General features: G+C 45.2%; 1 protein-coding gene across 2 annotated transcripts; it reads left to right on the forward strand.

Moving 5' to 3' along the window:
* The first annotated feature begins 76 nt into the window (after positions 1 to 76).
* On the forward strand, positions 77 to 7,082 carry LOC308191430 (serine/threonine-protein kinase Sgk1). 2 transcript variants are annotated; one of them, XM_080583806.1, is made up of 12 exons: positions 77 to 418; positions 1,804 to 1,879; positions 2,317 to 2,392; positions 2,840 to 2,944; positions 3,400 to 3,483; positions 3,591 to 3,722; positions 4,003 to 4,115; positions 4,313 to 4,436; positions 4,741 to 4,836; positions 4,965 to 5,120; positions 5,231 to 5,320; positions 5,838 to 7,082. In XM_080583806.1, the coding sequence occupies exons 1-12, from the start codon at positions 385 to 387 to the stop codon at positions 6,003 to 6,005; spliced, it is 1,254 nt and encodes a 417-aa protein (XP_080439932.1). In that variant the 5' UTR covers positions 77 to 384; the 3' UTR covers positions 6,006 to 7,082. The 2 variants fall into 2 exon arrangements, with proteins under 2 accessions (XP_080439932.1, XP_080439931.1); XM_080583805.1 differs by lacking the exon at positions 77 to 418 and adding an exon at positions 1,374 to 1,677.
* Positions 7,083 to 10,721: the final 3,639 nt, after the last annotated feature.

Here is a 10,721-nt window from a genome sequence, read left to right on the forward strand (position 1 = left end):
CGGGGAAGGGGGGGGGGACCCGCGGGGGCGTCCCGGTGCGCGGCGGCTCGCAGCGGGTGCGGGCAGCGCCTCCTGGCGCCGCCGTGGGGCCGGGGCGGGTGGCGGAGGGCAGGGCCGGCCCCCCCGCGGCGGGGTGTGCGCGGCTGCCGCTGATGACAGTAATTTTGAGGGCGATGTTGCAACGGGGCAGAGTGTGCGGGGCGGCCCGTGCCCGCGTTTATAACGCTCCCGAAGCGCCCTCGGCACCGCGCTCGTAAGCGGGGCAGCGGCAGCGGCGCCCGGCCCCTCCGCCCCCCGCCGCCTCCCCCTGCCCCCGGGCCGGGCACTTGGCCGGCCTCAGCCCGCCCCCGGCTGCTGAGCGCAGAGCACGGCCCCGCGGCGGAGATGAGGGGCAAGGAGGAGAAGTCGTCGCTGAAAGGTGACGGGGCGCCGGGGGGCACCGGGGGGCACCCGGGGGGAGAGGAGGGGGCGTGAGGGGGCGCCGCGACCCGCGGCAGGTTGTGCGGGGCACCGGGGGCTGTGGCAGAGCCTGGGGTTTCTTTTTCTTGCCCATTTCTTTTCTTTTCTTTTTTTTTTTTTCTTTTTCTCTTTAATTTCTGCCGCCGCTAATAGTGGCAGTTTTGGCGACGGGAGTGAGGAAGGCGACAAGTGGGAGCAGGCAGAGCCCCAACAGCCGCTCCCCTCGCCCCTGCCCTCCCCGGCGCCGCTGCGCCCGCACTGGGACGTCAGGGATCCCCCCCCCCCATCTCCCGATCCCCGACCCCTTTCCCTCCTTCTTCCCTCGGTGTAAGGCGCTTTTGGAGACCTGCGCCCACCTCGCTGGGAGTCCCTGCTGCTGTCACCCCTCGAGGTGCGGCCGGCTGCCAAGGGATGCCGCCCAGCGGCCGGCTGGTATTGGGGCCGGGGGATACGGGGGGGGCCCGGCAGCGGTGCCCCACACACCGTGTTCCCGAGTGGTAATGAACAGGGGAAGCAAAAGGGGCAATTCCTTCCCACCCACCCCCCTTTTATTTTTCCTTTTTTCCTTTTTTCCCTTTTGATATTTGCAGTGCTGCACTTGTCATCTCCCCACCACTTCCAGCAGCACACCTCTCAGCCCTTTCCTCCCCCCGCCTCCAAGTTCAGGGAACCGGGACTTATTTATTTATTTTCCCTTACGTTTTCCCCTTTTTGGCATTAAAAAAAAGAATTATTATTATATTATTATTATATATATTTTTTTTTTTTGGTTCGCTTTTGTTTGTTTTCCTTTTCCCTTTCGGTAACGGCCCGGCCGGGATCAGGGCAGCGCACAGAAGGGACATTTGTTTGTTTTAGTGCAAACCGGGCAGGAAATCTTGATCTCCGGAGCGGGGAGCGGGGGGGGGGGTAGGAATCAGTCTCCCGGGGCCGGCAGCGGGGCGGCGCCGTTCGTCCCCCCCCCCCCGACGGCCCCGGGGCCGTCGGGGGGGGGGGGGGACGAACGGCGCCGCCCCGCCCCGGTCCCGCCCCGCTCCGCCGCCACTTAAGCGCCGTCGGGGGCTGCTCCGGAGCAGTGCGGTGCTGGTCGCAGTCGGCTCCTTGTGCCGGCTTCTTTTTCCTCCCCCAAGCCCAGTGCGATGACAGTGAAGGCAGCCGAGGCGTCGGGTCCCACCCTGACCTACGCCAAGATGAGGGGCATGGTGGCCATCCTCATCGGTGAGGCGGGCAGCGGGGATGCTGCTGGGTGGTGTGATTTTTTTTTTTTTTTACAGGACAGGCAAATAGATTCACGATTTTTATTATTTTTAAAATTTTTAACGCTCCTGTCCTTTTATTTTGTAGCTTTCATGAAGCAGAGAAGAATGGGGCTGAATGACTTCATTCAGAAGATAGCCACCAACTCCTATGCATGCAAGCAGTAAGTATCAGACATTTCGGCTGGGTTTCAGTAATAAATACCATTACGTTTTGTGAGACCTAGGAAAAAAAATTGTTTACTCTAATGCCTCTGGCATGACTGTTACTGAAGAGTTAATTGCTCTTCTTGCAGTATTATTACTCACCTTGCATCAGTTCTTCATGAGCTGGGTTTGGGCGAGATGAGTCGGATGGGATTTCTAGAGCCCCGTCCCTGTTTTGATCTGTACTTACGGCATAAATACATTTCTTTGTGCGGCTGATTTTACGTTCTCTAGATGGATTTTATTTCTCAAGCCGAATAGGTTGTATCAGTTGCTTTCTGTAACAGCCCAACCCAAAACTGATCTTTTGCCAGCGCGGTACTTGCTTGCCCTCTGGCGGAAAGATGTGCCTTACGCTTATGGTGACTGATTATGCGTGCTCTTCTCCTTGCAGCCCTGAAGTTCAGTCTATTCTGAAAATCTCCCAGCCTCAAGAGCCTGAACTTATGAATGCTAATCCTTCTCCTCCGGTAAGCAGATTTAATGTTCTCTGAAGCATTTTTAGAACATAACTGAGCCGGCAATAGAAGCGTAGCAAAATTAGCATCACGAGTGTAACTTCAGTTTATAGCATTGATGTAGCTGGGAAAGAGAGTAATCAAGTTAGACTGAAACATTTTCCCAAAGTGGGGAAGAAGATTTTAAAAATAAAGCTTATTAGTTGGAACTTCACTATGGAATGTGGCTAAGACCTGAGAAAGAATTCTTAAGTAAACTGCTGCTGTTACACTTTTATCGGGTAGTACCAAATCGTTTAACTTAATGGCAGAAGTCTAGATTAAATTTTTTAGTGATAAGGAGGGGGCTGATCTCCTTTGTGATCACTTTATCTGTACTTTAAAAAAGAGAAGCATTGCTGAGCCTCTCACCACCAAGCTGTTTTAATAAATGTGTTTTCTGCATGTTTATTTTTCTAGCCCAGTCCTTCGCAGCAGATCAATCTTGGTCCATCATCCAACCCACATGCCAAACCGTCAGACTTCCATTTCTTAAAAGTGATTGGAAAAGGCAGTTTTGGGAAGGTAAACTTAACTTCTTTTTACTGTAGTTTTGACTATCCTTCAGCTCTTGTATGTAATGCCTGAGGGTTGTGCCTGTACTGGCTTTGGTGGTCGTTTAAAACAGACCCAGGCACGTGCTGCTGCCCTATGCCTGGCTCACTGCTGAGCTGCAGGGAGCAGGAGCCCAGTACTGCATTTAAGAGTCACAAAAGAGCAAGGGAGTGAGGAGGCAGGGGTGCTTCTTCAGCTTGAGGGAATATACGCCTTGGAAATGATGCTAACTGTAAAAGCTCAGGGCTGGATTTATTTATCTGTGGGAGTGGTGATAGCTTTAGGCATTTCCAGCAAAGAGCTTGCAAGGTGAACTGGAGGAGTGTAGCAGTGCTCAGTGTTTAACAGAAAGTGTTGTTTCCCGTTGCTTACAATTTGTTCTGTATTTTCGTATTGCTCAGTTCTGGGAATTTGTCCTGTTTCAGGTTCTCCTTGCACGTCATAAGGCGGAAGAGCAGTTTTACGCTGTTAAAGTCCTGCAGAAGAAAGCAATCCTGAAAAAGAAGGAGGTAAGCTGCTTCTTAGTGATGCTGTTATGATGTCCATCAAATACATTTCTACTGCTATTGCTCAGCACATACCGTTGCTAAACATTAATGGTTTCTCATGTTTTCAGGAAAAGCACATTATGTCAGAACGCAATGTCCTGCTGAAAAATGTGAAACACCCTTTCCTAGTCGGACTTCACTTCTCCTTCCAAACTGCAGACAAATTGTATTTTGTCCTAGACTACATCAATGGTGGAGAGGTAAGCAGCAAGAAAATTAAATACCGTTTCCTATCATGTGACAGTGGTAGGGTAGGCTTTTACCCCTTCCTTTTAAATAAAAGAGTTCCAGGGGGAAAAGCCATGAGGGAAAAGTTACTGGAGTTAATGTTTCCAGCCTGCCAAGTTTTGAACTACCAAAGGATCGTTAGGCCATTTCCTGCCATTGTTCTCCCTAGCTATATATGTTGAGTCTAATTAAGTGCATTGTTAACAGGCTTTGGCGCCGTTTACAGAACTTTGTTCTTTCTGTCTCCTGCAGTTGTTCTACCATCTCCAGAGGGAGCGTTGCTTCCTGGAACCAAGAGCCCGATTTTATGCTGCTGAAATTGCCAGTGCGTTGGGCTACCTGCACTCCCTGAACATAGTTTATCGGTAAGCAGCGTTGTTCTGCTTGTTAGACTAAAAAAAAAAAAAACAGGTCTTTTGTTTGATAAGCATTAAAAAGTTGACCTCAATATTAGCTCAAAATAGCTTTTAATCATTTTTTGTGGCTTATTGAAATTCTGTAGACAGTCTTCTTGCTCTAGCTCTTCTAACGAGCGCTTTTGTTCTTTCATCTTTTCCTACAGTGACTTGAAGCCGGAGAATATTCTGCTTGATTCTCAAGGGCACATTGTCTTGACCGACTTCGGACTTTGCAAAGAAAACATAGAGCACAACGGCACAACCTCCACCTTCTGCGGCACACCCGAGGTACGTCCAGTCCTCAGCCTGCAGTGAGAACTGGTGCTTCTTGTGCATTTTTACAGCGGGTTAGGCAAATGGGAGGCAGTATGGGTCTTGTAATATCAGGCTGTGGTGAGGACATGGGTGACTCAGAGAGCTTGTTGATTAGGGAGAGAACAGCTTTCAAGCTGTCTCCCTGTTTATAAAGTACTTGCATCTTTCCAGTAGCTTAGATAAGCTGTGATTCAGTAAGCTGCTTTCACTCAGCCTTGAGGGGGTTTCCTAACTACAAAGATCCCTTTGGCTAACAAGGCTCTCTTCTCTCCCACAGTATCTTGCTCCTGAAGTTCTGCACAAGCAGCCTTACGACAGGACTGTGGACTGGTGGTGCCTTGGAGCAGTCTTGTATGAGATGCTTTATGGCCTGGTAAGCAGTGAGCCCTCGGTGGCAGATCAAACAAGCTTGCTCTTGAGCTTTCCCTGTGCTCTCAGAAAGCACAGGCCCGCATGTCGTCAGCCTCATTAACTTTGGTCTCTCCATTGCTGTTCCCACAGCCACCCTTCTACAGCAGGAACACAGCAGAAATGTATGATAACATCTTGAACAAACCCTTGCAGCTGAAGCCAAATATTACCAACTCTGCTAGACATCTCCTGGAAGGCCTTTTGCAGAAGGATAGGACAAAGAGGCTTGGCGCCAAGGAGGACTTTGTAAGTGCCAAGTGGCCAGTTCTTCCGTGTGCGCAGCACAGGAAGATGACTAGGTCATATTACTTATATTAGCTGGGGTCTGAATTAATCTATTTTTTTCTCCGTAACAGATGGAGATTAAGAGTCACATCTTCTTCTCCCCAATTAACTGGGATGATCTCATTAATAAGAAGATTACCCCCCCTTTTAACCCAAATGTGGTACGTATCACTTCTAATTATAGAATGTATAAAGTGTCTTCGCTTCCTACATGTTACATGTCTTTGTGGGGCACTCAGAAGCCAGAGGGAACTAATCAGGTAGCTGTGTTTGGGAAACACAGCCTTTCCTTTCCTTGTGGCTGTCTAGACAAGGTTAAAAATAAGCGGTAGCTGACTTTTTGCTGATGGACAGTCTAAATTTAGCTGGCTTTTTTTTTTTGTCCTCTGACAAATGCTTAATTTGCATGGCTATTTTAAAATAATCCCCATCATCCCCATGTTACTAAAGAGGAAAGTAAGGTGCAGAAAGGAGGTAGCTTCACAAGCACAGAGTAGCATTTGGCTTGTCAGATACCAACATGTCTGAGCACTTTTTTAGGCCAGTTTAATAACTTGTCCAGAGATGGTAGTCTGAGATCAAGGGTGCTTGTCCTATTCTGAATTGAACTGTGCACTTAGAGAAAATAGAAAGACTTGTTCTAAATGTTGTGCCTTTCCATTTCTCTCCTTTCAACAGAGTGGCCCCAGTGACCTGCGGCACTTTGATCCTGAGTTTACAGATGAGCCAGTCCCCAACTCCATCGGCCAGTCTCCAGACAGCATCCTCATCACTGCCAGTGTCAAAGAAGCTGCTGAGGCTTTTTTGGGCTTCTCATATGCCCCACCCGTGGATTCTTTCTTATGAACATTTTTCTTTCTTTCCCTTTTTAATAATAATAATTATTATTTTTGGTTTTGTTTGGCCTTCTGGTGGAACTGCCAGTTGACCGGTCATCTTGAAACAGAATTTGCACATTTCCACCATGGCAGCTTTGCAGCCTTAATTTCAACTACACTGTTTGCTGGAAGCTTTTTTGAAGAGCACATCACTCTCTGAGCGTTACAGGCTTTTCATTTCCATTCGTTCTTCCCCCAAAGTGGTGCTGTCTTCTTGGGAAAGAAAAATAAAAGTGACTGCTGCCATAGGCTGCTACAGCAGATTGTAGGAGTAAGAACAAGCAGTTTTGAAATCATGCTCTGAAAAGCCTTGCCTGAAGATCTATCCGCACGTGATGAGGATTTTATGAAATGTGCCTTTTTCTGATGAGATCTTGTTAGCTCCAAAGCTTTCCCTGTTGCAGAGTGTGTTTCTTAGTTCATTTATGTGGGTTTACTATGTGAACAAATGGTATGCGTGTGGTCTGCGTACTACAGATGGACTTAGTGTAAAGCATCAATGTGACACTTGCAGGATACCACAATGTGGGGCATTGTTTGTTTCTTCCATATTTGGAAGATAAATTAAGTGTAATTTTGAAATTTTTTTTGTAAATCTATACAGTCAACTAAAATTATTGAAATGGGCTCACAATTACTTGTATCCAAATGCTTGAAGAAAGCATTGCTGCTATGAAAAGATTTCTATTTTTAGAAAGGGTTTTTATGGACCAAAATGCCCCAGCTGCAGTCAGTCAAAGCTGTTGGTTTCTTTCTTTTTTTTTTTCTTTCTGTTTTTTTTTTTTTTTTCCTTTCTTTTTGTTTAAAAGATGTCATCTGTAAAATGGGCATTATTTATGGTTTTGGGTTTTGGGGGTTTTTCATTCCTGATTGTATGTATTGTAAAAAAGATCTGTACATTCAGTTGTAACTCTAGATGTATATTTAAACTTACAGACCTACTTGTAATGTATACTATCATTGTAATGTAATATAATTAACATGGTTATATGTATCATATTTTTTTGTGACCAAACCCATTGGTTTGCAGTAAAATCTTGAAAAATATGTCCATGAAGTCTCATTTTTCTTTAAAAACAAGTTTTCTCCCTGAAAAAAGTTAGCTTTTTTAAAAAAAAAACGAAAACAAAACAAACGAATCTGAGCTGCCAATTAGCAAGGATACCTGTATAATTTTGCTTAGGCGTGTGATGATTATTTTGTCAAGCTGCACACATAGGATACATGCTGCTTGCCAAAATACTTGGTCTTATAAATGTGGGTGTTAGAGTGGGTATATATCGGTTTGGGCTCCCTTGTGTGGGAGCATCGTGGCTCCACAAGGACTTTCTCTACCTCTAGCAGAATGATGGTACTGCTCTCTGGTGTAGACAAAGCTTAACTACACTTAAAGAATTAACTCATTAGCACAGTTGTATAACAAATACTTGAGCCATTTTACCACTATGCTGCAGATATGTGCTAAAAGTAGGTTTTTCTAAGGTTAGTTAGTGGAAGCTCCCCATCTGGGCATCTGTCTGGGAGCATCGAACATTGCTGCTATAATGTGGGGTGGTACGATGCACCCTGAATTTACCAATGGTGACAAAAATTGTAGCAGGAGGGCAGATTTCACCAACTGATTACATGCTTACTTGGATGGGGTATGCATTTTAAAAAAAAAAAAAGCTGTTTTTTAAAAAAGAGTAGGTTTTTATTACTGACTACAGCTGGGTGGCTTGCAAGAGGGACTTGCTGTCTTCTTTCAGTCAAGAATTAAGCTTCTGGGGTGATTCCATTCAATTTCTTTTTCTGCATGGTGATGGATGGCTTCCTTCTATTAGGGACTGAGTGCCTGCACCTTATTTACAGCTCTCATTGTCCACTGGTTACTGCAGTTGGTGGTCTTAGCAATTTGGAGAATCAAAATGAGCAGTTGCTCAGAAAAACCTGGACAGAGTCTGCTGTAGCTCATGTCACTGCAATAATGGAAGTGTATGCAAAGCTCTCATAGGGATGGTATTTCTGTTCATTATGTTGCTGACATAAAAACATGCAGTAATTTTCCATCTTTTATTATCTGCTGGATGAAGGAACAACAACAAAAAAAAGTGTTTTCAGCTATAAATTGTGTCTCTGGGAAACCACCCTCACAGCTGAAAATGCTAAGTTATAGCAGCCAAGAAACCCCTCTCCTTTCAGATCATGTTAGGATATGAAAGAAATGTAGCTGCCTCCCCCTCAGACTTCAACAACCTTCAAATTCATGAGTTCAGTAACTCTTTGAATAGTGTGCTGACAGGCCTTGCAAAGTTTTCCACTGGTATCATGTGCCTGAAACATCTTTTGTGTTGATGCCTTCTAGGCTAGAGGTATTAAAATATAAAGAACTAATTTGCTCCTATAGAAAATGAAACTGCGCTTGCTATGCCACACAGTTTTGTGATATGCATTATCTTTGCCTTACATTTCCCACTCATTAGCAAGGTGCTGCATGTAGATATGCAAACAGAAAAGTGCAGCCTTAACGTAAAAAAACATTAAATACTTTCTACCAATTTCAATAAAAAAACACTGGAGGCATTAATAATGAAGAAATGTGGAACTTCAGTGACTCAGAACTTCAGTGACTTGGTGCATTTCATCTTTACCAAGTACATAGTAAAATTTTAATGGGTTACTTTTAAAAAAACAACCAGTCTGATTGTAATTTTAACTGTTTTACTGTGCATAGGCTCATTATGTTGCTGCTGCTTTGTGCAAAAGTCTGCAACTGTTAGCAATGCATATTCAACACAATGCCTCCATTTTCAGTGTAGCAAAGGTGAATAATTTGCCTGTGTTTTTAATCTGCCTGGATTTAACATACTATAGGCATGCCCAAAGGGAGACAGTCTGTGGTAGTCAGCTGTGCTATAACTGCCACCGGCTTGGGTAGCTTTAGGTAGCAGAACAGTTTACTCAATGAACCTTAAATCAAACATTATATTGTATCCTGTCCGGTAAGTACCATAGGGCCCTCTTACATTCCTTGGACAGTGTATTGATGGTGTATACAAACATACACAAATTCAGACATTTCACATGGTTCATTCTGTATCGCTTATCTTTATGCACCAGAAGTCATGTATCATTTCATGAACCTTAGCGAGTTAATTGAAGCTTCCTTGGTGATGATGCTATTCTTCTTATGCTCCATGTATAATCAACAAAGTGGCAGGTACTTTCTGGAGGGTGGTGTGTATCTTAAGAGAGTTAAGCAGGAGATGCCTTTTTCTCCCCCAAAAGGTTTTCTCAACGTATTCTATGACCATTTTCCATACACTTCTCATAAAGAATCTGCAGAAATTAACTAAGAAAAACAAGACTCTTGTAATGCTTTGCAACTAAAGTGAAAAATTTTCTCTGACAGATACCAGAACAAAAAAATGAGGGACATGGCTCAGAAAAGAGTTTGTGTGGCAGTCCTAATTAGGCATCTTACCTAGGGTACCTAAAATGAGGGAGATGAATCCTGGCCAATCTGCACTCTTCTAAGAAGTGAAATCAAATGTTCAACAACATTACTGTCCTATTTTACTGTAGCACCAGCTCTACAGATGTTCATGTGATACCATATGGCTATAGTTATCCCTGGTAGATCTAGCAAAATGGTTTATAGTAATGATGGTTTCTGACACTCCCCACATTTACTGTTTCTGATGTCAAGACCAACACATAAAGACTGAGATAAAATTTTCCATGCTGGCTGGAACTGTCTCTGGAAAGTTTCTGTAAAAATGCTTCCAAAACTGCTTTCCAAAGAATGAGAGTAAACAAAGAAAAAAAAAAAAGTTTGTCCTTTGAAAAAGAAAACTTTAAACAGATAGCGCAGATATGCGGTGCTGCATTTATTTTTTGAATCAGAGACAATCTGGCCAGCAGATTGCTTTATTGTCAGGTAAGGCACTAGATGAAAATTTTTGTTTTTTGGGAGACTGAAGTTCAGCAGTTTGCCTATTTTCTGTAAAGGTATGGGTACTACAATAATGTTGTATAACCACTACATATTTCCATTTGGTCACCTGCAGTTGTGACATAAGTTTTACAACTTTCAGTGTTTGGAAGCCCTGAAGACCTCAGGGGTCGATTGTTTATTCAGGAGTTTCCTCCTACTCCCATGTGCCTGAATAATAATAATAATTAAAAAGAAAAAGCTGTGGTCATGGGGGAAAGTGGACCTCTGTGCTTCTCTGCAGATTTAGTATAGCATAAAGAGCCCGACTGCGATCTCGCCTGGTGCTGTGCTGCCAATCTGATGTCAGGGCCATAGCCAGGGCTGAAGGCCGCCAATGTCCATGTCCTTGGGGTCCCTGGTCTTTGTACATGGTACCACTGACCGATTGCAGTGGCACTTTTCTGTGCAGCTCGCCTGGGCCTGGACGGGAAATCCCTTGAACCTTTTTCACCGCTTGTGCCAATATTTGATTATGAGAGATCCTCAAACGATAGCTGCCCACAGCTGAAGGCCCCCCTTCAGCCACGCTGCCCAGCTGGAGCCCTCTGCTCCCCGGCTTTACCCCCGTTCGGGTCCCATGGCAGCAGGTGCCCTGGCTCTGGAAGTCCACCTGGACCAAGAGTGACACCGTGTGGTCACGGCCGTGCAGCGCTCCCGGGGACAAGGACGCCTGAGCGGCCATGAACGCTCAGTAGCAAAAAGGGCCTG

This window comes from Anser brachyrhynchus, assembly GCF_964034855.1.
Source record: "Anser brachyrhynchus genome assembly, chromosome: 3".
Classification (NCBI taxonomy): domain Eukaryota; kingdom Metazoa; phylum Chordata; class Aves; order Anseriformes; family Anatidae; genus Anser; species Anser brachyrhynchus.

Coding starts and splice junctions, on each gene's coding strand:
- LOC308191430 (XM_080583805.1), top strand. CDS start 1,599: ATGACAGTGAAGGCAGCCGAGGCGTCGGGTCCCACCCTGACCTACGCC. Junction 4,837..4,964: donor ATGAGATGCTTTATGGCCTG/GTAAGCAGTGAG, acceptor CTGTTCCCACAG/CCACCCTTCTACAGCAGGAA. Junction 5,121..5,230: donor TTGGCGCCAAGGAGGACTTT/GTAAGTGCCAAG, acceptor TCTCCGTAACAG/ATGGAGATTAAGAGTCACAT.